Here is a 26,719-nt window from a genome sequence, read left to right as displayed (position 1 = left end):
AAAGTTTTCATCTAAAGAAAAAAAATTGTAACTATGTATGGTGATGGATGTTAACTAGACTGGTCATTTTACAATATATATGGATATCAAATTTAAAACCATAAATATAGACAGAAAGCATTATAATTACCCAGAAAAATAACATAAGAAAACTCTCAACTACTAAATAGAAGAGTTTAGATATTCATAAGTACTTTAGGTACTAAAGTGAAGCTAAAGCCATATTCATTATTATTGCTTCATGAAAATGAATTAAGAACTGAATTAAGAATTAATCTGAACCCAGAAGTAAACCCTCATACATATGGCTAAAAGATTATCAACATGGGTGTCATAAGACCATTTAATGGGAAAAGGACAGTGTCTTCAACCAATAGTGTTTACACAACTTGATATCCACCTACAAACAAACAAACAAACAAAAACAAACAAACCAACAAAAAACCCTGCTGTGGGACCCTTATCTTATACCATATAAAAAATTAACTCAAAACTGATCAAAGACCTTAATGTAAGTGCTAAACTATAAAATAATGTAAGAAAACATGGAAACTTCCTGACATTGGATTTGGAAACTATTTGTTACATATAATACCAAGAACACCTGTAATAAAAAAAAAAAAAACAGGTAAATTTGATTACAACAAAATTTTAAAAACTTTTGTTCGTAAAAGAACACAACAGAGTAAAAAGAAAACCTGTAGGATCATAGAAAATATTTACAAATTATATATCTAACAAGAGTCAATATTTGTAACATATAAAAACTCTTATAATTCAACACCAAAATAAACCAACCTGATTTAAAAAAAATAGGCAAAGGCCTTGAATATATATTCCTCTAAAAAATACATATATACAATGGGTAGTCAGCACATGAATAATTCACTAGTTATTAGGGAATGCAAATCAAAACAAGTGAGATACCATCTCACACTCATTAAGATGGCTATTATAAAAACAAACAACAAAATAAAGGCAGAAAATAGAAAGCGTTGGCAAGAATGTAGAGAAGTTAGAAACTTTGTGCATTGTTAATGGGAATGTAAATGAGGCAGCTGCTATAGAAAACAAGACATTGGTTCCTCAAAAAATTAAACATTAAATATCATATTATCCAGCAATTCTACTCCTTAGTATATACCTGAAAGAACTGAAAACAGGGTCTCAAGAAGACAGCTGGACACCCACGTTTATATAGCTTTATCCCCAGTAGCCAGAAGGCAGAATCAATCAATGTCCAACATGGACGAATGGATAAAAAAATATGATATATACATAAAATATAATATTGTTTAGTCTTAAACAGGAATGAAAGTCTTATACAAGCTACAACATGGATGAAACTTGAGAACATTATGCTCAGTGAAATAAGCCAGTCATCAAAAGACAAATGCTGTATGTTTCTAGTTATCTGAGATACTTAGAGTAGTCAAAATCATAGAGACAGGAAAGAGAATGGTGATTGCCAGAGGCAGGGGAGAGAGAGGGATGAGGAGTTCGTGTTCAGTGGTACAGAGTTTCTGTTGCGGAAAAAAAAAAAATTCTAGAGACTGATGGTGGTGATGGTTATACAACAATATAAATGTATTTAATGCCACAGAACTTTACATTTAAAAATTATTAAAATGGTGAATTTTATTGCATGCATTTTTAACACAGTAAAAACCAATCAAATAGCCACATGTGGCTAGTGGTTGCTGTATTTGACAGCACAGGTCTAAGTTAACCATAGTCATCTGAATAATGTGAAGTGGATACAGAAAAAAGAAAGAAATAGCCACCAGAAAAAATAATAAAAAAGCAGGCCCCAAAAAGATACAAAATTTGAGTCTTCCTATCAGTGAAAAGAAATGTTGGCCAAGGAACTGGCCCCATCGTGTATATAGCGTCTAGTCTCAAAATGATGACTTACACCTTTTTGTATTTCCCTACTTTAAACCAGATTTACTATTTTAGGCATATTAAAAGGTGCTTTGAGGAATCTTGTGATCTTAAAGACAGAAACCATAATACTGTTCCATCTGGGACATGTTTTTAGTTTTTGGTTTTTTTTGAGGGGGAAGGGAAAGAACATCAAGTCATAGAATTGGCTCTGTCATACAGATTCATGTAACCTTTTCTATTATGATAATATGTCATTCTTATATAAGGGTCAATATTTGGAAGCTCTCCCAGGAAGTGATCACTCAAAAAAAAAATAAATAAATAAATAAAAAGAGAGAGAGCGAGAGAGAGAATGTCATGGAAAACTATTATTACTACATCACTGGTATCTACATTTACCAATGAATTCACATTTATTTCATGAAAAGGTAATAGGTGTTAATGTGACAAATCAATGTGCAAGTACATTTTGAGTTAATGTACTCAGTACCCAGAATTCTTAAATTCTTAGTTACTACACACCAAAAGGTTTATTTGCTATAGCTTTCTCAATACCTCTAACTTGTCAATGTACTGTAACTCTCCAATAATGATATAAAGTATATAGTAGTGTATTTTCAAATGTATTGCATCACAGAAGCTTCTTTCAAGAACCAGAGCTCAAAAAAACATGCTTGGAAAATCTATCTTCATCAACCAGCTTATGCAGTATGACATGAAAACAGCATAGTAGAAAAGCTGAATGAATCTGGGGAATAATGAGGAATCAGTGATACTGCAGGAGCATGACTTGAACTCTTCAAGGAAATCACATTTATCTCATGGCTTTGAAGTTAAAGTAAAAATATGTACAAAACTGAGAAATAAGTCTAAGGGTCAGTAAAGACAGGCCTTGAGTTCTTGTCCAAGATCATGTTGCAGGAAAAACCTTGAACTCACCTCCTCCATGGTGTCTGGGTGCCCTCACTGGCCTATTACCTCAGAGGGCTTTGGGCCCTTAGCTCACACCAGCCCAAGCTGTCTCACCAAAGTAGCCCTAGAGTGATGCATACTAAGACACCATTGGTCAGTGTGCACTCTTCACCCAAGTGACACAGGTGCAAAGCAGCCTGGAACACTCAGGCTTGTACCACTTTGGCTCCAGATGATTTGTCAGGATACCCCAGGCACAGTCTACTTTAGGTGGCTGTCCCACCAGTGGACTCCCCTACAAAGATCATCCTGGGAACCCCTGGCCCATGCCCACCTCAGCTCCAGCTGCTTAATCAGGAGACTCCCTGGACTGAGCACCCCAAGATACCCCAGCTGCACTGCTTCAACTTCAGCTGTCCTACTTGGATGTCCTCTGCATAGAAAGCCCCAGGAACTCCCAGCTTGCACCCACTTCAGCTTCAGCTCCTCTGCCAGGATGCCCTATGCATAGAGAGCCACCCAAGCCCACATCCACTTCAACTCTGGCCATTGAACTAGGGCAGCCCCAGCATGGAGTTCTCCAAGACCCTCACCCTTCACCAACCACAGCTTTAGTCCGCCAGCTGAAGACACCAAGCACACACAGTCTAAATAGGGGATAACCATACATAAGACCATTCCTTCACATTTAGGAGAAGTAGCTATTCTGCAAAATTCATAGAAACAAAGTCAAGCTTAATGAGGAGACAGAGGAATTTCCAAATAAAAGAACAACACAAAGCCTCAGAAAAAGTCTAAATGAAATAGAAATAATGAATATACCTTATAAAGAGTTCAAAGTAATGGTCACTGGACAGGAGAGAAGAATGATGAAACTTAGAACTTCAACCAAGGGAAAATTTAAAAAAGAACCAGAATGAAGAATACAAAAACCAAAATGAAAAATACACAAGAGGGAGTCAACAGTAGATAAGAGGATACAGAAGAATGGGTTAATGATCTAAAAGACAGTACTGGAAAGCAACCAAGCTGAATAGCAAAAGAATAAATAAAATTTAAATTTAAATTAAAAAAAAACTGTAATTATGTTAAGGGATCAATTTAACAATACTGAGTGAACACACATTTGCATTATAGAGGACACAGATGCAGAAGAGACAGAAAGGGGCAGATAACTTATTTGAAGAAATAAAAACTGAAAACTTGTCTACCCTGGAGAAAAAAACAGACTCAGGTTCAGGAAGCACAGAGAGGTCCAAACAAGATGAACCCAAAGAGGCCCACACCATGACACATAATAATTAAAATACTAAAGACTAAAGAGAAAGAAAAATTTTAAAGCAGCAAAAGAGAAGCAACTAGTAACACACAAAACAAACCCTGTAAGACTATCAGCTGCTTTTTTGGCAGAAACTTTGCAAGCCAGACAGCAGTGTCATGATATATTCAAAATGCTGAAAGGGAAGGAAAAAAAAAAAAAAAACCAACCTACAACCAAGAATACCAGGCAGTTATCACTCAGAATTAAAGGAGAGATAAAAATTTTCCACACAAAAATTAAAGAATCCATCACTACTAAAACAGCCTAACAAGACGTGTTAAGGAAGCTTCTTTAAATGGAAAAGAAAAAGCCATAATTTGAAGAAAATTATAAAAAAAACCCACTTCAGTAGCAAAAGCAAATATACAGGAGGAAAGTAGATCAATCACTTATAGAGCTAGTACAAAGGTTAAAAGACAATAAATAGTACAATCAATTGTATGTTAAAAATTAGTTACAAGGAAGTCAAGCACAAGAAAGGTATCTGAAACGACCACAGATACATCGAGGTTAAATAACATGCTACTAAACAATGAATGGTTCAGCCAAGAAATAAAAGAATAAAAAAGGTACATGGAAACAAATGAAGATGATAACACAACAGTTCAAAACGTTTAGGATGCAGCAAAGCAGTGCTAATAGGGAACTTTATAACAATACAGTCTGACATCAAGAAGCAAGGTAAATCTCAAATAAACAACCTAATCTTACATCTAAAGGAGCTAGAAAAAGAAGAAAACCTAAAACCAGCAGAAGCAAGGAAATAAATGATACACAATTAAAAATAAATAATTACTAAATAAAAAGAAAGAAAGAAAAAGAAAACATCAATGAAAGCAGGAGGCAATTCTTTGAAAAACAAAACAGTCAATAATACTGATAAACCTCTAGCAAGACTTATCAAGAAAAAGAGAAAGGAGTAAAAAAAATAAAATAAAATCACAAATGAGAGAGGACAAATAACAACCAATACCACAAAAATATATAAAATTATATTAGAATACTATGAAATATAGGCCAAGGAATTGAATGACATTGAAGAAATGTATAAATTCCTAGAAACATATAAACTACAAAACTGAAACAAGAATAGAAAATTCAAGCAAACCAATAACCAGTAAAGAAATTGAATAAGCAACTAAAAAACTCCCAAAAACAAAAGTCTAGGAACAGATGGCTTCACAGGCAAATTCTACCAAATATTTAAAGAGTAGTTAATACCTACCTATTCTTCTCAAACTATTCAAAAAAAAAAAAAAAACTATTCAGAAAAGAAAGGAAAACTTTTAAATTCATTCTATGAGGCCAGCAATACCCTGATACAAAAACCATGTAAAGACAACACCAAGAAAGAGAACTACAGGCCAATATCCCTGATAAACATAAATGTAAAAACCCTCAACATAACACTAGCAAACTGAATAGAACCATACATTAAAAAAAAATCATTCACTTCAATCGAATGGGATTTATTCCTGCATTGCAAGGGTGGTTCAATATTCACAAGTCAACCAATGTGATACATCACATCAATAAGAGAAAGGATATAAGAACCATAAAATTATTTTAACAGATGCAGAGAAAACATTTGACAAAGTAAAATATCTATTTATGATAAAAACCCTCAACCAAGTAGATTTAAAGGGAATATACCTCAAGATAATAAAGGCATATATGAAAAAGCCACAACTAACATTATCCTCAATGGGGAAAAACTGAGAGCTTTTCCTGTAAAGTCAGCAATAAGGCAAGGATGTCCAGTCTCACTACTTTTATTCAACATACTACTGGAAGTCCTAGCCACAGCAATCAGACAACAAAAAGAAATAAAAGGCAACTACATTGGCAAAGGAGAAATAAAACATTCACTATCTGGAAATGACATGATACTTTATATAGAAAAACCAAAGACTCCACCAGTAAACTGCTGGAACTGATAAATTCAATAACGTCACAGGATACATCAACATATCAAAATTGGTTGAATGTCTGTACATCAATAATGAAGCAGTAGAAAGTGAAATTAAGAAAACAATTCCATTTACAATTGCACCAAAAATAAGATACCTAGGAGTAAACCTAAGCAAAGAGGTGAAAGACCTGTACTGTGGAAATAACAAAACACTGATAAAAGAATTTGAAGACAACAAAAGAAATCAAAAGACATCCAAGCTCACAAAATGGAAGAACACATTTTGTTGAAATGTCTACACTACCCAAAGCAATCTACATATTTAATGCAACCCCTATCAAAATACCAAAAGCAATTTTTCAGAGAGCTAGAACAAACAATCCTAAAATATGTATGGAACCATACAAGTCTCCGAATAGCCAAAGCAACCTGGAAAAAGAAAAGCAGAGCTGGAGCCATCACGGTTCTAGACTTCCAGTCCAGTAGTCCATATTACAAAACTATAGTAATCAAAAGAGTATGGTACTGGCATAAAAATAGACACATGAATCATATAAAATCATATAAATAAAAACCATATAAAATATAAACCATATAAAAATCATATTAAAAAAAACCCCAAAATGAACTGACAACTATATGTTCAATTAATCTTCAACAAAGCAGGAAAGACTATCCTATGGGGGGTGGGGGGGTGGGGCGGTGTCTCTTCAACAAATGGTGTTGAGAAAACTGTACCACTTTCTGACACCATACACAAAAATAAACTAAAAATGGATTGTAAACCGAAATGTAAATGTGAGACTTAAAACTATAAAATTCTGAAAGAGAACACTGGCAGTAACTTCTCTGACATTGGTCATACCAACTTTTTTCTAGATAGATCCCCTAAGGCAAGGGAAAGAAAAACAAAAATATACTATTGGGACTTCATCAAAATAAAAACAATCAACAAAACTAAAAGACAACCTACAGACATATGTAGGTTGATGACATATCTGATAAGGGGGTAGTATCCAAAATATATAAAGAACTTATATAATTCAACATCCAAGAAAGAAGTAATCCAATTAACAAATGGGCAGAAGATGTGAATATACATTTTTCCAAACAAGATAAGATAAATGAACAATAGACACATGAAAAGATGTTTAATATTATTCTTCATCAGGGAGATGAAAATCAAAACTATGATGAGATATCACTTTGCACCTGTCCAGAATGAGTAAGATAAAAAACACAAGAAACAACAGGTGTTGGCAAGGATGTGGAGAAAGGGGAATCCTCTTGCACTGTTGGTGGGAATGCAAATTGGTGCAGCCACTGTGCAAAACAATGTGGAGGTTCCTCAAAAAGTTAAAAATAGAGCTACTGTAACAGTGCAGCAATCACACTACTGGGTATTTACCCAAAGAATAGAAAAACACTAATCCAAAGGGATATATGCACCCTTATGTTTATAGCAGCATTATTTACAATAGCCAAGATATGAAAGCAGCCAAAGTATCCTTTGATGAATGGATAAAGAAGATATGGTGTGTATATATATATATATATATATATATATATATATATATATATGGTGTGTGTGTATATATATATATATACACACACACACACACACACACAACAGACTATTATTCAGCCATAAAAATAATGAAATTTTGCTATTTCCAAAACCCAAATAGAGGAAGAGATATAATGCTAAGCAACATAAGTCAGAGAAAGACAAACACCATATTATTTCACTTATATGTGTAATTTAAGAAACAAATGATTAAGGGCAAAAGAGAGAGAGAGAGAGACAGAAACCAAGAAACAGATTCTTAACTATAAAGAACAAACTGATGGTTACCAGAGAGGAGGTGGGTGGGGGCATAGATTAAAGCAGCAATAGGAATTATTCAGTGCACTTGTGATGAACACTGGGTGATATATGGAAGTGTTGAATCACCATACTGTACACCTGAAACTAATATAACACTGTCTGTTAAGTAACTGGAATTAAAATAAAACCTAAAAATTAAAAAAAAATTAGTTAAGGGGATTTGCAAAATAAAGACAATGTAAAATATGATTACATACACACAAAATCGGGGGGGGGGGCAATAAAAATGAAGGTGTTTAGAATGTGTTTGAACTTAAGTAACCATCAACTTAATATGGGCTGCTATATACTTAGGATGTTATATATGAATCTCATGGTAACTGCACAGCAAAACCTAGAATAGATACACAATAAACAAAGAGAAAGAAAGCCAAGCATAACACTACAGAAAGTTATCAATCACAAAGAAAGAGAGCAAGAGAAGAAAGGAACAGAGAAGAACTACAAAAACAACCAGAAAACAATGAACAAAATGGCAATAAGAATAAAAATATCAATAATTACTTTAAATATAAATGGTCTACATGTTCCAGCAAAAGAAATAAGGTGATGGTATTGGAATGGATAAAAAGAAATTAAGACCCATCTATATATTGCCTACCATAGACTCACTTCAGACCTAAAGACACATACAGATGGAAAGTAAAGGGATGGCAAGAGGTATTCCATGTAAATGGAAGGGAAGAAAAACTGGGGTAGCAATACTTATATCAGACAAAGACTTTAAAACAGAGTGGAACAAAAGACAAGGAAAGGCATTACACAATGATAAAGGAGTCAATCAAATAAGAGGATATAAAAATTGTAAATATCTATGTACCCAACAGTGGTGTACCTGAATACATAAAGCAAATATTAGTAACATAAAGGAAGAAATTGACAGTAATACAATAATAATAGGAGACTTTAACACCCTAGTTACACCAATGGATAGATCATCCAGGCAGAAAATCAATAAGGAAACAATGTCTTGGAACAACAAATTATACCAAATGGACTTAAAAGACATACAAAATAATCTGAAAACAACAGAACACCCATTCTTTTCAAATGCACATGGAATATTCTCTAAGATCACATGTTAGGTCACAAAACAAGTCTCAGTAAGTTTAATAAGACTGAGATCACATCATGCATCTTTTCCAACCACAATGGTATTAAAATAGAAATAAATTATAACAACAACAAACACAAACAAATAAGAGCACAAATATGTGAAGGCTAAACAATATGCTATTTAACAACCAATGAGGTAATCAAAAAATCAAAAAGGAGATTAAAAAATACATGGAAAATGAAAATGGAAACACAATAGTCAAAAACATTTGTAATGCAGTGAAAGCAGTTTTAAGAGGTAAATTTAGATTCTGTGTCTCCCTCTCTCTCTGCTCCTCCCCTGTTCATGCTCTGTCTCTCTCTGTCTCAAAAATAAATAAACGTTAAAAAAAAAAAAAAAAAATTCTTAAAAAAAAAAAAAGAAGAAGAAGGGGCGCCTGGGTGGCTTGGTCGGTTAAGCGTCTGACTTCGGCTCAGGTCATGATCTCACGGTCCGTGAGTTTGAGCCCCGCGTCGGGCTCTGTGCTGACAGCTCAGAGCCTGGAGCCTGTTTCAGATTCTGTGTCTCCCTCTCTCTCTGCTCCTCCCCTGTTCATGCTCTGTCTCTCTCTGTCTCAAAAATAAATAAACGTTAAAAAAATAAAAAAAAAAAATTCTAAAAAAAAAAAAAGAAGAAGAAGGGGCGCCTGGGTGGCTTGGTCGGTTAAGCGTCTGACTTCGGCTCAGGTCATGATCTCACGGTCCGTGAGTTTGAGCCCCGCGTCGGGCTCTGTGCTGACAGCTCAGAGCCTGGAGCCTGTTTCAGATTCTGTGTCTCCCTCTCTCTCTGCTCCTCCCCTGTTCATGCTCTGTCTCTCTCTGTCTCAAAAATAAATAAACGTTAAAAAAATTATAAAAAAAAAACTCTTAAAAAAAAAAAAAGAGGTAAATTTATAGCAATGCAGGCTTACTTCAAGAAACAAGAAAAACCTCAAATGAACAATCTCTCCTAACACCTAAATGAAGTAGACAAAGAAGAATAAACACAACTCAAAATGAGTATAAGAAAGGAAGTAATAAAGATCAAAGAAAAATAAATTAAAAGGAAACTAAAAGTAATAGAAAACATCAATGAAACCAAGAGCTGGTTCTTCAAAAGATAAACAAAATCATTAAGACTTAGGCCAGATTGGAGGGGAAAAGGAGAAAGGAATAAGAAATGAAAAAAGAGAAGTAACAACTGACATCACAGAAATACAAATGACTGTAAGAGACTACTACAAAAATATATATGCTAACAAACTGGATAATACAAAAGAAATAGATAAATTTCTAGAATATTCAATTTTCCAATATTCAATCTGGAAGAAACATAAAATATGAAAGATAATGAAATTGGATCAGTAAGCAAAAAATTCCCAACAAAAGTCCAGGGCCAGATAGATTCACAGGTGAATTCTACCAAACATTTAAGGAAGAGTTAATACCTATTCTCTATAAACTATTCCAAGAATAGAAGAGGAAAGAAAACTTCCAAATACATTCTACACGGCCAGCATTATCCTGATACCAAAACCTGATAAAGCACTACACAAAAGGAAAGCTAGTGGCCAATATCCCTAATGAATTCAAAAATCCTCAATATTAGCAAACAACATTGAACAATATATTAAAATAATCATTCACCAAAATCAAGTGGGATTTACTCTGGGGATGCAAGAATGGTTCAATATCTGCAAATTGATCAGTGTGATACATCATATTAACAAAATGAAAGACAAAAATCACATGATCATTCCAATACATACAGAAAATTATTTGAAAATATTCAACATCTGTTCATAATAAAAAAAGTACTCTCAACAAAATGAATTTAGAAGGAACATGTATCGATATAATTAAGGTCACAAATGGCAAACTCACAGCTAACATCATACTAAGTGGTGAAAAAGTGAGAACTTTTCTTCTGAGATCAGAAACATGACAAAGTGGTGCCTGGGTGGCTCAGTTAGTTGAGCATCTGACTTTGGCTCAAGTCATGATCTCACAGTTTGTGGGTTTGAGCTCCATCTCAGGCTCTGTGCTAACAGCTCAGAGCCTGGAGCCTGCTTCGTATTCTGTGTCTCCTTCTCTCTCTCTGTCCCTCCCCTGCTTGTGTTCTGTCCCTCACTGTCAAAAAATAAACATTAAAAAATTAAAAAAAATATATATGACAAAGATGTCCACTCTGTTTTATTCAACATAGTATTGGAAGTCATATCCACGTCAATCAGACAGGAAATAAAAGGCATCCAAATTGGTAAGGAAGAAGTAAAACTTCCATTATTTGTAGATGATGGGACATTATATTTGAAAACACTAAAGACCACCAAAAAACTACTAGATATATAAATGAGTTCGGTGAAGTTGCAAAACACAAAATCAATATACAGAAATCTATTGTATTTCTATACACTAATAATGAAATAGAAGGACAAAATAAGGAAACAGTTCAATTTATAGTTGCACCAATAGAATAAAATACCTAGAAATAAGTAAGGAGCTGAAAGACTGGTACTGTGAAAACTATAAAATAATGAAGAAAAAAAATTGAAGATGACACATATGAATGGAAAGATAAAACATTCTCATGGATTGGACGAATTGATATTGTTAAAATGTCCACACTACCAAAAGCAATCTGCCAATTCAATGCAATCTCTATCAAAACACCAATATTATTTTTCACAGAACTGGAAAAAATAATTCTAAATTCTGTATAGAAACACAAAAGACCCTGGATAACCAAAGCAATCTTGAGAAAGAAAAAAACAAGCTGGAGGTATCACAATCACTGATTTCTAGTTTTATTACAAAGCTATAGTAATCAAAACGTATGGTATTGGCACAAAAATGGACTAGTACATCAAGTGAACAGGATACAGAGTCCAGAAGTAGACGCATGCTTATATAGTCAATTAATATGAAAAAGGCAGGGACAATATATTGGGGAATATATTGGAGAAAAGACAGTCTTCAAAAAATAGTGCTGGGAAAACTAAATAGCTATGTGCAAAAACAATGAAACAGGAACACTTTTCTTACACCATACACAAAAACAAACTCAAAGTGTATTCAAGACCTAAATGTGAGACATGAAACCATCAAACTCCTAGAAGAACACATAGGCGGTACTTTTTCCAACACTGGCCTTGGCAATATTTTTCTAGTTATGTCTCCTCAGGCAAGGGAAATGAAAGCAAACACAAACTATTGGGACTACACCAAAAAAAAAAAAATCATTTGGGGCACTTGGGTGGCTCAGTTGGTTAAGCCTCTGACACTTGATTTTGGCTCATGCAGTGATCTCATGGTTAGTGAGATCAGAGCTCTGTGCCAGGCTCTGTGCTGACAGTGAGGTTCTCTTGAGATTCTCTCTCTCTCTCTCTCTCTCTCTCTCTCTCTCTCTCTCTCTCAAAACAAATAAATAAATTTAAAACAAATCCTTTGCACAGTGAAGGAAACTATCAAACAAACAAAAACAACATACTGAATAGGAACATATATTTACAAATGATATAGCCAATAAGGGGTTACTATCCAAAATATACAAAAAAAACCTCATATAACTTAAATAATAAAAAAAAATAAAAACAGTCCAAATGAAAAATGGGCAGGGGACCTGAATAGACTTTTTAAAAAAAATTTTTATTTATTTTTGATAGAGAGAGACAGACAGCAAATGGGTAAGGGGCAGAGAGGAAGGGAGACAGAATCTGCAGCAGGCTCCAGGCTCTGAGCTGTTAGCACAGAGCCTGATGCAGGGCTCGAACTCACAGACCACGAGATCATGACCTGAGCCGAAGTCGGATGCTTAACCGACTTAGCCACCCAGGAGCCCCAATTTTTTAAAGAAGATGTACAAATGGCCAACAGACACAAGAAAAGATGCTCCCTATCACTAATCATGAGAGTAATGGTAACCAAAACCACAATGAGATATAACCTAACACCTGTCAGAATGGCTTGAATCAGAAAGACGAAATAATAAATGTTTGGATATGGAAAAAAAGGCACATTTGTACGCTTTTGGTGGGAATGTAAATTGGTACAGCCACTATAGAAAACAGTATGGAGGTTTCCTTAAAAATTACAAATAGAAATTACCATAGAAAATAGAAAATACCATAGGGTATTTCTACGGTCCTGTACTTTTCCTACAGGGTATTTACCCAAAGAAAATGAAAATATTAATTCAGAAAGGTATACACACTCCTATTTTTCCTGCAGCATTATTTGCAATAGCCAAGATATGGAAGCGATCCAAGCATCCATCAATAGATGAATAGACAAAGAAGATGTGATACACACACACACATTACTCAGTCATAAAAAAGATGCAATCTTGCCATTTGCAACAACATGGATGGACGTAGAGTATATTATGCTAAGTGAAACAAAAGAGAGAAAGACAAACACTGTATGATTTCACTTATAGGTGGAATCTAAAACACACACACACACACACACACACACACACACACACACACACACCTAACAAAATAATCAGAGACAGATCCACAAATACAGAAAATAAAGTGATGGTTGCCAGAAGGGAGGTGAGATGGGGGTACTGGTAAAATGAGTGAAGGGGAGTGAGAAACACAGGTTTCTAGTTATGGAATAAATAAATCATGGGGATGAAAGTCTCAGGTTTCTAGTTATGGAATAAATAAATCATGGGGATGAAAGTCTCAGCATAGGGAATATAATCAATTGTATTGTAATAGCATTGTATGGCAATAGATGGTAGCTGTACTTGTGGTGAACATTGCATAAATACAGAATTGTCAAATCACCATGTTGTACACTTGAAATTAATGTAATGTCATGTGTCGAATATATTTCAATAAAGAAACTTAAAAGGTAGGCACTGTATAGCAAAATCAGTACTTGTATTTTTTTTTTCTATGAACAGAAGAGCTAATGAGAGAGCTGGTGTAAAGGGAGGTAGACGGTGGCCTTTTAATGGCCAGATGTGACATGGAAGGGACAGAAAAGGGTCAAGGGCTGAAATCAAAAACTAGCCAAGTGATACCTAGACTGAGGTACTGAGTGTCTGCACTAAGGCAGAAATTAAGTTTGGGAAGAATGGGGTGATTACATGTTTTCTGAGCCCAGTGCTCAGCATTTTACAGTTGACTGTACCCTGAAAGTTCCTTTTCTTAGCCTAAATCCTTTTCCTTACAGATCAGAAGTTACAGTTGGTCTCAAAAGACAGCTTTGTTCCTTGCTATACAATTAAACTTGGGTTTCTTTTCTGAGCTGCTGCCATCTGCACACCTTATGTTATTGGGACACAAGACTGGTACATGCTATTTCTTACTGAGAATGACATCAGAAATATGGAGTCACCCTCTGCAGGACAGTGCTTCTGCCACTGCCCATGAAATAGAAGTCAAGGACTGAACAGGAAAAAGACATGAGGCATAATTAGTTTTATCCTCCATGAAGAAGTTATTTCACAAATAATGAGGCAGAACCTCTCCAATTTTAATAATAATGGACTGTATATCATTGAGATGACTGAATCAAATTAATGTTAGCTACTGGTAAAAAAGAAAACAACATAATAATAAATGCAAAGGTTTTTTTTTTTTTTTTGCCCTCCAGATGCAATTTAAACATATGATTTGAGAAGAGTCAAGTTTCAATTCCTAACCAGCTATCTTCTTTCCTTTAGAGAATATAGTACATAGGGCTTTTTACAGTATACAGCTAAAACTATTCTTCCCTGAAGTAGAAAATGCTGGGGCAACAATAATAATGATAATGCATACGGTTAAGTAGAGAACTCAGGTGAGAGTCCACCAAAAAATGGCTCAAGTCAGCTTCCAATTCACGCCCTCGTCTGTTTCTCTGGCCGTTAATTACTGGGTTCCTCCCTTTGCCCTCACAAAGAGGCATGAAACTACTCATCAGGTGGTAGGACAAATGATAATCAGTGTTATCCTAGACATTTCATTACTCAAATAAGCATAAAATGATTATATGAAATCCCTAGGAAATTGAAGTGGCCTTCTTTTTGCTTTTAAAACTATACTTTGACTAATAGAAAGTCTGCTTTATTTAACATCATCTAACAAGACCCCCTCAAATATATCTCTCTTCCATGACCACTGTTATATATAATCTAGAGCATTATAAAATGTTCTTCTGATCTAAACTAGCAACTTGACTAGATTCATTATTCACTTTGAACTAATGAGATTATTTTTACAAGTGATGTTATTAACGGATTGCATAATATCTATCAGATAAAATACTAATACCATGTTGAAAGCAAGCAAATTAAGTCATTACAGGCCTAGAAAAGCAACGACTGAGACTGCCAGAATAGTCTGATTTGTAGTAAATTCATACTTAGCTATGAAGTATCCTTAAGTAGTAGCTCAGACTGTTTTTTCCTACTATTATTTTTCGTGTGTGAAATAAATCTGTGAAGCCGACAAAGACTAACCGGATGTACAAATTTGAGCTTCTAATGAATACAATGACATTTAAAAAGTCTCAAAGGTCACCTTCATATTACTAAAGTAATTCCACTGAAGTCAAAAACAATTTAAAAATATTTAGAGAAAGGCCCAGGCAATGTCATTAGTATATATTGGCCAGAGGCAAAGGGTAAGGGGGATGAGGCAGAGATATTCCATATTTTATTACATAAAATCAATTGTAGCCTTCTCCTATTAGAAGCATTCAATAATCCTTAAAAATATTGTCACCCATAAGGTGATATTTTGGCATTACCATATATCTTACATAGTTTTATAAACAAATATCATGTTTAATCATTAAAATATCTTGATCATGTGTATTTGTGTTTCCAATGGAAAAAAAATTGTAATATAATGGTAGCTTACATTTGTATAGCAGCATAATTTACAACTGCTTTACCTCATTGGATTTTAAAGCTCTCCTATGAAGATTATAAGAAAAGCATTATTTCCCCATTTTGCAAATAAACAAAGACAGTAAGAGGCTGGTCTAAAATCACCTGTATTCAGCTTCAAAATCCAGGGATTTTTTTCATTGAGCTTTGCTCTCCCTTGATTTGCCCTTTGTGTAGTAGGAAGGGCAGAAATGTCACCTCCCTTTAAAGAGGAGATTAAAATTGCAGTGGCAGAAACAGCAATGACCCCGGTGAGGCAAAGCCTCCCGACAAAATTCTGACTGATCTCTTGATTTATTAAAAGCACTGCTTACAGCAAAAGGGAATAACACTTATACAATTTTTAATTTTCCTGTCAAAATTATGGGATCAGATTGTGGAAACTGAATCTTTGTATGTAAGGGTAAAACATGAGCTGAGATCAATGCTTGATCATGACTTCGCATTCAACCTATTACATGTATGTATGCACACACAGCTGTATAGATGTACTTTTTTTTGCCAAAGGAATATAAACAAATCGTTCACCTTATCTTGAAAACAGTGTTTAAAAACATTGCAAAACAGCACAGAACAAAAATGAGTCACTCAACTCCCAGGGGTTAGATTTTATGACTGACTTAGTATAACTAAAACAATAATAATCACAAAAATGAATCTGTCCTCCTTGACTATCTGCTAAGAATTAGGTCCATATCATTTTGACTTACACATATAAATTTTATAATACCACTACCTTGCTTTGATGTAATATTTTAATTTTTCAGCAGGCTCTCACATGCTAATATACACTGTTACGCTTCTGGGTTTAATGAGAAAATCATCTTCCTGTCTCTGGGCCTCACCTTGTGAAGTCTGTCATTTCCATCATGATCATACACATCTGCTTGGCCAGCACAATTATATCATTGCCGCTGTCATCCCATTTGGCCACTTCGGCATCCAGCTTGCTTTTCTCTTGGTGGAATATCTCCACCTGCTCAGCTATTTTTGCCTTCTCCTCCTGCGGTAGTTGTGCCATGATGGCCTGTGTGGGTTACAGAATACGTGTGACTAATATTGACAAAGTAAAGTAGGGTGACTCTGCTTTAAGTTAATGGCAAAGCCAGACCCCGACAAGGTTTATAGGCTGCCCCACCATTCCAGAAAGTACGTTTTCTCCATCCCCAGGAAAGCAAAAGCATAGACTGGTAACATCCCCCAAATCCCCGTCCCTATTCCTATACACACACAAAAATAGAGAGATCCAAAAGGTATGTGCACATTGACAGTAACAGAACTTCTGTGTTGCTTTGATGACATATGTTTGTTCAAAAGAATCTATTCTTGACAATTTTTATATTTGGTCTCAAGAAACTTTTACCAGATGAAAGAATGTACCTCTTTCAACACTGAAATCTGTTCAGAGAAGGAAAAAAAAGAAAAAAGGCTTTCTGTCGCTGGAAAGAAGAGGAATTTTAAACAATATCTGAGCATCCAAGTGGGGTGGAGAGAATTTCCATGAGTGTTAATGAAGGAATGCATGATTAGATACCAAACAATCCCCTAACCCAAGGCATTTCAGGGATGGCATACCTATTCCCAGCCCTCTCCCATCTTCCCTGTGGAAATTCTGAGATAACCATGACTCCCTACAGAGCCTATTAGTATGCAGAAGTAGAAGGTATGATGGGATAAGATATAGGTTTAGGAAGTAAAGGTCGATTTTCAAAAGTTGCTAGGTAAGGGAATGTAGAAAAGCAAGAACTACAGCTGATTCTCATTATTCATGGAATCTTTCTATACAAATTTGCCTACTCTCTAAAATTTATTGGCAGCCCAAAATCAATACTTGTGGTGCTTTCTCGTCATTCACAGACATGCAGAGTTGCAAAAAATTGGGTTCACCTGTCAGGCCTATTCACAGATATGGTTGAACAAGGAATTCTCTGTCTTTTCGTTTCAGCACTGAACAACAGGTCCCTTCTGTCGTCTATTTGGTGCCATATTTTCCACATATTTGTACTTTTTATTGGTAATTTTTCTATTTAACATAGCCCCCAACCATAGTGCTCAAATGCTTTCTAAGTGTCCCTAAGCACCGAAAGGCTGTGATGTGCCTTATGGAGAAATATACATGTATTAGACAAGGTTCATTCAGGCATGAGCTACAGTGCTCTTGTCCATGAGTTCAATGATAATGAATCAAAACTATAAAGCATATGAAAGGAAACATTCATTAAACAAGATTCTGTATTTATTGGTTGAAATAAAATGTTGAGACCAGGAGCTCTCAGGAACCTAACACTATTTCCTCTAAAAGCCATGACTCCATAGCTGCTAATTAAGTGTTCATGGTGATGTTATAGAATATAGGTACCACAAATAAAGACAATCAACTGCATTTGGTAAACACCATGTATGCATTGCCTTGAATGCAATGTCTGGAATCATTTCATTCCATCCTCATAGAACCATGTGCGACCTGTTTCATAGAAAGGAGCATGTGGATAAGTATGACAGCACTAGTAACCCTCTGGTTCTGGGATATGTGTGTTCAGTAATGAAAGCATGATTTGGGAAACTTAAAACTTTTGCAAAGGACAAGTAAAATAACACATACAATAAAGCCTTGCTTCCTAAATTATAAAGTTTGTCCTAATGTAAGTAAATTATTGGGAAGAAAGGTTGTTGATTTCTAGTAAAAATATCAATGGACATAAACTCAGCAAAACTGGGCTCAATGGGCTCTATCACTGACTTAGGTTAAGACTTAATCGCTACTGGATCATATTCTTAACTTCTTCAGATCTAAGAATAGTAAAAAATTACCTCAGGGTGTTATAGTTGACAGCAAATGAAATAACAAAGGTGTTGTGTTTTTTCCAAAAAGAGAAATGAAAGCATCTATGGGATTATTGTTAATATATTAGTATCATGACTATATTAGTTTTCCTTTCCAGCTACCCCTTGAGCTCATTACTTAGTTGCTATGAAAGAGAAGGGATGGGCCCAGAGTCTATGTTACTATACATAAATAGACAATTGACATGATTCCTTGAGTACAGAAATGTATACCAGGTACTGTGCTAAGAGGCTTATGTATGTAAAAACAACAACAACAACAACAACAACAACAAGAAAACAAAAAAAAAATCTACTTAAGCATTCTACAAGATTAATACTATTATTACCGCTATTTTATTAATGGTGATACTAAGACCCAGAGAAATTAAATTCTCAATATTACACAACTGATAAGCTGTATGTATAGGATTCAAACCCAGGTCAACTAACACCATACTTAACTACCGTGTACAAGTGGATCACCATGCACAACCATACAGGTTTGACACTACACAATGATCCCATTCCAGTGGGGCAAGTATTGCTGAAATCATAAGCATTGTTCACCAGGCTGGACATCCTAGAGATGAGACTTTGTTTGCCCGAGTAAGGGATCTCTTTGTATAATTTACATGAAGGTGTCCTCAGATAAGTAGCTGCACAGATACATCTTACTAATATATAGCCATGTGTACAAACTTCCATGCAGGCATGTGTGTGGCTTTATATAACTAATATGTGAGTGTCTGTGTATGTGTATGTGAGTGTCCATGTGCATATACACAAATTGCTATCCATATTTAAAAAGTCAGACTGGGACAAATACTATATGGTTAAAATAGTATTTTTGAAGAATATTTTAAAGTACTTTAAAAACTATCAAAAAGGTGGCTGATATACCAAAGAGTTGATTATAAATTCAAATATGAAATACTGTACTAATAACAAGACAGCTATCCCACTGCATTTGAGATAGGTATGGATTTGCAAAAGTTAAATATGCACTTTTTTCCTGAAGCATCCCTGTCTGATGATCTGATGCTGTCCTAGATTAATTTGTCGTCCTCATATAAAACTGATATTCATGTTTTACTTAGACCTCAGAAGTCCTAACTAGAATTATGTAAACCATTCATTAGGTGCTTTTCTGTAGAAGAATCTGTAACACTACCCACCAGACCTTCAGACTCTATATTCAATACCCAGATGGAAAGCAATGAAACTTTCGTTGTCTCAAAAGGGTTAATTTGTGCATTGAAGGGTGTACACTTTTCTTTGAACTCTATCACATGAGTTTCAGTTGTATAATTTAGGATTTGAGTATTAACTGCCTTGTTCTACTCTCTAATTCCTATTGATGCCCTACTTTTGACTTCTCTCAGAGCTTCCTTAGGGTAGAGGCCTCAGCATCCTGCAAACAGTAGAAGCTCAATATATATCTTCTGATTGACTGTGTAACCATTTTTCCACTCACTGCATCAACAGAGTTCAAGAGAAGTTACTAGAACTGACAAACATTTTCTAAGGGCACAATTCTGAAGAAAAAAAAATGGCCCCTTCAAAGCAGATTTGCAAAAGAACACGTTATTTTGACTCTAGGGGTGCTCAACCCACATAATGCACTTAATGGTGTGTGACTTGGGTGCAAGTGTCATTACATTTGCTTCTGCTTATGTAGCTATCGATGAGCCAAAGTCTTTTCCTAAATATTCTTAAAATGCTCCTGGCTTTTAAAAATTCATAATTGACCTTTTCTGAAACTGGAATCTTAAAAAAAGGTTATCTATAAACAGTAGATCACAAACTGCAAAATTTGCAAGTTAATCAAATTAAAATTCAACACATGCGTTTTAATTAGGTCTTATCAATGTAACTCAGCAGTTTGAAATGTTAACACATTAAAGTTTTAGCTGGAAAAAAAAAGATGACTACATTCAAATCAAGTTGAATAGAAAATATATAATATGCAATTGTTCATTCCCTCAAACTAAGGCAACATGAGAAAAATGATTTTCATGGCCAAGAGGAAAGGGAACAAATCAGCTTTTCTGTATCTGTGATGTGATCACCTGGGGTGGTCTTAGAGTTTCTGCTGGTTCTATGCATAGTAGCCAAGCACAGCTCCAGAGATTGGCTGATCTGGGGCCCCATATTGTGGCATCAGAGACTTTAATCCACAAAATTCCCTGCTTCCTGATCCCAGGCTCTCAGCTTTTCTTCTGAAGAGCCAACCATTTTTTTGTGATTGAAATTATAAACTCTACTTATTAAACCAAAGTGCAAATCACTGATACAAGCCAACAATCACTCTGCCCAGAATTTTTTCTTCAATCTAAATCTCAGGAGCTTTTGATATGATTATTTTTCCAATCTCAAAGAGAAAAAATTACTTTTGGAGTCTATGAGCCTCCAAACTGACAAGTGTTAGTTCCTTAAGCCAGAGTAAGAGTCTAACATTTAGGCTTAAAGTACATCTTTATAAATAAGTGATTAAAAGGGCTAAAACTCAATGTGTCAATTTGTGCTCACTTGGTTTTAAAGCAGAATAATAAATATAAGTAGTTAAAGATTGGGTCCTTTGACTTTTACCAGTCTCAGGCCCTGAAGTAAACAGGAAAATTGAGTTAATTATCTCATTAATTCAAGTAAAAACTTTCATGATTTCCTAAATTGTCCATGCTCTTTTAGGTTAAATTATTTGACCAGCCTTCTAATGAAAAACTGCCTTATGCTATAAGCATTATCATCATCATCATCTTTATCAACTTCATATTATGTGACACATATTATGATACAAATTTTATCATGCAGTTCTCCTAATCGGACATCATGAGGTAGACAGTGGAGGAGGAGAGGGAGAGAGAGAAAGAAAGGGAGAGGGAGAGACAGATAAAGCATAGAGAGGCTAAGAAAGTTGCCCAAAGAGACACAGCTTGATCAAGACAACATTTAAAATCAGGTCTGTATGACTCCAAATTATATATTCCATCACTAAGGTTAAGTGCCCAAAAGTTTTCATTGACCAATTTTAACTACATCAACCTGTGAAGAAGCAGTTTTTAAGATGTCATGTCTAGGATCATAGGGTCTGATTCCTCCTACATTTTAGCAGGGTATGATAATTCTCTGCCTCTCCCTCTCTCAACAAAATACTGTAGAGAAGCATCAGATAGGGACACATAAAGGAAATAATCTAATTTCAGAATTTGGGAGCAATGTTAGAGTAGGTACTAAAAGCTTTTCTCCTACCTTAACCTCCTTATAGATTAATTTACCCTTTCAGAGAGGAAGAATTTATCTGAATGCAAACAAAAAATAAGGCCTTTAACAAGGAAGGACTGACTGATACAAAGGGCAACTACCTCTGTCAAAGACAACTTTGGTCTCCTTCACAATTTTGACCAAGTTAACATACTTCTCTGGTCAAAAGTTCGACCATCTGTCATCTCAGCAATTCAATGCACCCTCTTATTTCCAACTTACAGCCATAATTCTAGGTCTCTGATTTGTCATCATATAATTACAGGCTAAAATAGGCTGACTCAATAACTAATGCTGTCTGCTGCAAGTTAATCACACAGGCCACATGATGGATCTCAAAGGCAAATCACCAAGTACTGGATTATAGGGGTACTTTGTTACTATCCTGGACTGTGTTCATAATTCATGCTGAAAAACCTTTAAAAAAAAAAAAACAATTGTCTTTTCACCTACTGGGTGAAAAATATAGTAGATGATATAGACAGGTGCCATCTGACTTCTGTTTTCACCCATCTTAATTGACTTGATATCTAATGTAAGATGCATGAAATGGAAGTACAATGGGACTACATTCTTGTAAGAAGTGGGACTAATAATGCCATTTTGACAAGATGGTGATTATATAATACGATAAGGGTTGTAAATATGCCTTGATCATTGACACAAGATACTGGGCTATATCAACACTGAATTGCATTCAGTCAATCAAACTGACTTTGAATTGATTAATGTTTGGATGAATTACTCAAATTTGCCCTTTGTCATGGACACAAAAATGCTGGTTTTATTTAATTCTGCAGAGGAACTGACCTGATGGATGAATTGATTTAGTGTTAGGCCAAAACAGGCTCCAAAGCCTCTCAGTTTAATGAACTTCTCAAATTTCAACATTGGGAGTGGGGGAAGGATTACAGTCCACCAAAGATTTGCCAAGTAGGGGGCTTCATATTCTTTTGTGTACTTTTCTACTGTCACTAATCTGTGATACAAAATGATTTCTCTTCCAAAGGATGACAATTTTCAGTCATTCTTTATTGAGCACTTAATGTATGTCAGGTATTCTGTTCATTTTTTTACAAATATTAAGCAATTAAACCTCAAAAGAATTCTATCAAGTCTATTGTTCACATTTTACAGATAAAAGGACTGAGGCTCATAGCAATTAAGCAACATGTAATGGAGCATTGTCCTCATTCCACTCTTCACAATTCAAAACCAAATCTGTCTGAACCAAAGCCAGTGCATCTTTAATATTCTGGCTTTTACCCTCGTATTTCCCCTATCAATGTCCATCTATATATCTTGTGAATCATTTCACTGTTGGATGAGAGTATCAGGGCATAAGGCATGAAAGAGAAATTGGGTTATAAGTACAAAGATTTTCTTAACATAAGGTTTAGCCCTCTTTGAGTCCTGTTTATTTATTTATTCTTTATTTTATTTTTTTTAATATGAAATTTATTGTCAAACTGGTTTCCATAAAACACTCAGTGCTCATCCCTACAGGTGCCCTCCTCAGTGCCCAGCACCCACTTTCCCCTCCCTCCCACCCCCCATCAACCCTCAGTTTATTTTCAGTTTTTAAGTGTCTCTTATGGTTTGGCTCCCTCCCTCTCTAACTTTTTTTTTTTTCTTCCCTTCCTCTGTCTACTCTTCTTTCACAATTCGTAAACCAGTGTGAGCTTTATGGGGTTTCCTAATCTCTGTCCTAAATCACTCAGACTCATGCTTCGTATACAAACTCATGTTTCCTATACATTATTTTTCCTAAAGTAAAGCTTAATAGAGAATTAAAATACTCTAACTAGAATATAGTAAGAACTCAATCTATATAATGAGATTGTTTTCACCCTATAAAAACTGAGTCTTTAAAGGGAGGATAATCTCACCCTCTTTTATAATCCCCAGGGATATAATCTCTTGAAACTTGCCTTGATTACCTGCATCTACCCTCAAGGAGATACAGTTAATAGGATTGGTCAGAATCCTCTTAGAAACACTTTTGTTGGTAGATAGTGTCACTGAGTGTTCAGGAATGTTCAAATGGCAGCCAGAGCAATAATCTTTCTGTTGCTTCCTGCTCCATGCCTTAAACTGGCATATTTCTAATATGTCTGTATAATTTCTTTTTCTATCATGTGGCAGACAGATCTAGGGCTACCACCCTGGCCATAAGCAGGTATTAGCGAGAGGGAGGGGGAGTTATTTCTCTATTCTGATGAATTTGGACCAATTTCAAAGATGTGGTCTTGTTCACCAGAGACCCTAGGCCAGAACATGGAACAGAGTATGGAGCCCATAACAAAGTAGCGCTCTAATTTTCCATTTGTCCTTCCCTCTTGAGTTAATAAGCTTGGCAACCTCAAGCAGAACTGTGGTGTCTGTGCCAATACAAGATCTGAGTATTCATGTGTTCCTTAGCTGTTGAACTATCTATTCATGATTCCAAACCAATAAAATCCACTATACTCTTAAATTGTTTGCAGTGATGTGGCTGCTAAGTTTCAAGTGATGGAGAGAAAATGGAGTTAATAGGAATCAGAAGCACTAGTGGTTATTTCCATTGTGTAAAATATGAATTGTGGGGCACCTGGGTGGCTCAGTTGGTTAAGCATCCGACTTCGGCTCAGGTCATATCATGATCCGTGAGTTCGAGCCCCACATTGGGCTCTGTACTGACAGCTCAGAGCCTGGAGCCTGCTTCGGATTCTGTGTCTCCCTCTCTCTCTGACCCTCCCCATTCACGCTCTGTCTCTCTCTGTCTCAAAAATAAATAAATATTAAAAAAAATTAAAAAAATAATATGAATTGATAAAAACAACCACAAGTAAGAAGGCAGATTTCTGAGCTATGAATCTCTGGGATTCCAAGACTCTGGTCAGAAATACCCTCAAATCAATGTGGTGTAAATAGCCCCGGTGCATGAAACCCAAATCCTGGATGTCCACTCACCCGTGCACTCTGTCCTGCAATGAGCTGGTCATCCTCAGTCTGAACACTCGTCCGGCTGCGCACATCATAATCCTCCTGCTCAAAGTCAGAATCGTCTTCTAGTTCTTCTGGGGTCTAAAAGTACAAAGGAAAGGAGAAGAATCAGCATATTCTAAACTGATAACCCTCAATGCCACCCATATACTTTGTGGCAGATAAGGCTAAGTGGCTCCCAGGAAAGAGAGCTTGTAGGCAGTTACATGTAGGGGGTTATGGAGGAGGGTGCTGGCTGCAATGGAGTCGGAAAAATCTAGCTGCCCCAGTTTACCTTTTAAAAAAATATATACTTTATTTCTTCCTCCTGTAGGTATTAAAATGCTATTTAACTCTTGACATGACATGCTTTCTAGTTTTAAGACAAACTATATTTGTGTTTTTTCCATCCATAGAAATCTATTTAAGATAGAAAATAACCACCACCAACAAAAGTTATACCTATACGTGGTCTATAATACCCTTTTTGGTCTATTCCCAGTCTTTTTTAGTCTTGATAGTGAAAATAATCTCCAAGCCAATTGTTATTCCAGATGAAGTATCTATGTGGTCACTAAATTGTATACTGTACAGGTTGCGACTATGGATTCCAGACTCAAGACTGCCTGAATATGAACCCCTGTGTGACTACTGGCAAAATCCTCTTAGTTCTGGTTTCCTCCCTTATGATATTGATAAAAGTTGTTCTGTGATTTTTGTGAAGATTAAGTAATATTCTTTGTGTAGAGTGTCTAGCATATAATAGGCATTTAAAAAGTGTTTTCCATCATAATTTCTTAGGATTTTGAAATCAATTCATTCAAACACTTTTAAAAAGTAAAGCCACCAATTACTACACCACTACAAAGGATTAAATAACTCTTTCATACATAGTATCAATTTAGCTAAAACCAAGCACAGTGAAATAAGGATCATTCTCTATTTAGAGATAAGAACACCAAGGTTCTGAGAAACAACATGTCCAATGTCCCTAACCCAGTTAACAACAGAATTAGAATTTAGACACAAGTGCCCAATTGTGTCTAACTTTTTCACCTTATAAATCAGGTAAGAATTGCAGCTATAGAATGTCTTTAAAGTGAGTAGTTACATGAAGATCCCGTCCAGTGTCAGAAAAAAGTGTATGAATTAATCTACAAACCCAGAAATAAAAATACTCCCCATCTTTAATAACCATAATAGATAACATGTGTTAAGTGGTTTTCATGTGCCAATGCCTATCTTCTCTAAGCACTTTGCATATACTAATTCATACCATTTTCTTAACAGTCCTATCATGCAGACACCATTTTCTCCACTTTGCAGATAAGGAAACTGAGGCATGAGAGATTATACCTGCTCAAAACTTTCTAAATCTTGCAGCATGTACCGTAGACTATCATCTCTGTTAATTCTAAGAAGATGAACTTGGAGGTGGTGGGGATGATTCACAAAGGGGACACAGTGCCTTAGTGTGACATTCTTAGATCATTGGTCATTAGACTGAGATCTGACAGTCACCCACAAACTGCCTCCTGGCACACAGTAACACCATCTCCCAGGGCTCTGTATTTCAAAAGGAAGAAATAGACCACAGCAGTACTGATGATACAGATACCCATTCCTCATCCAAAAGGGCACATTTTTATTCTGCTGGTTTCTTTGGCTACCTCACTGTAATTAATCAGGTGTGGTTATTGATGAAGCCTTGAGATTGGTCAGACAGGCATAAAATGGGGTCTTCATGCCAATATCACCTTATGCGTAGTAATTTTCCAAGCT

At 35.5% G+C, this 26,719-nt stretch overlaps 1 protein-coding gene across 10 annotated transcripts in view; it reads right to left on the bottom strand.

Moving 5' to 3' along the window:
• Positions 1 to 26,719, bottom strand: part of CTNNA2 (catenin alpha 2) — a 1,097,491-nt gene that overhangs the window by 54,995 nt on the left and 1,015,777 nt on the right. For all 10 annotated transcript variants that reach the window (XR_006215835.1, XM_042981836.1, XM_042981834.1 and 7 more), the window contains 2 exons: positions 24,926 to 25,039; positions 16,732 to 16,913 (listed from right to left, as the gene is read on the bottom strand). Coding sequence is in view for 9 of the 10 variants with exons in the window: in XM_042981836.1 (XP_042837770.1) it covers positions 16,732 to 16,913; positions 24,926 to 25,039 (296 nt within the window). In the remaining variant the exon portion in view is untranslated. The remainder of the gene's footprint in view (positions 1 to 16,731; positions 16,914 to 24,925; positions 25,040 to 26,719) is intronic.

Source organism: Panthera tigris, chromosome A3 (assembly GCF_018350195.1).
Source record: "Panthera tigris isolate Pti1 chromosome A3, P.tigris_Pti1_mat1.1, whole genome shotgun sequence".
NCBI lineage: Eukaryota > Metazoa > Chordata > Mammalia > Carnivora > Felidae > Panthera > Panthera tigris.
Note: the sequence above shows the minus strand (reverse complement) of the source record. Positions and strands in the feature narration are given on the sequence as shown.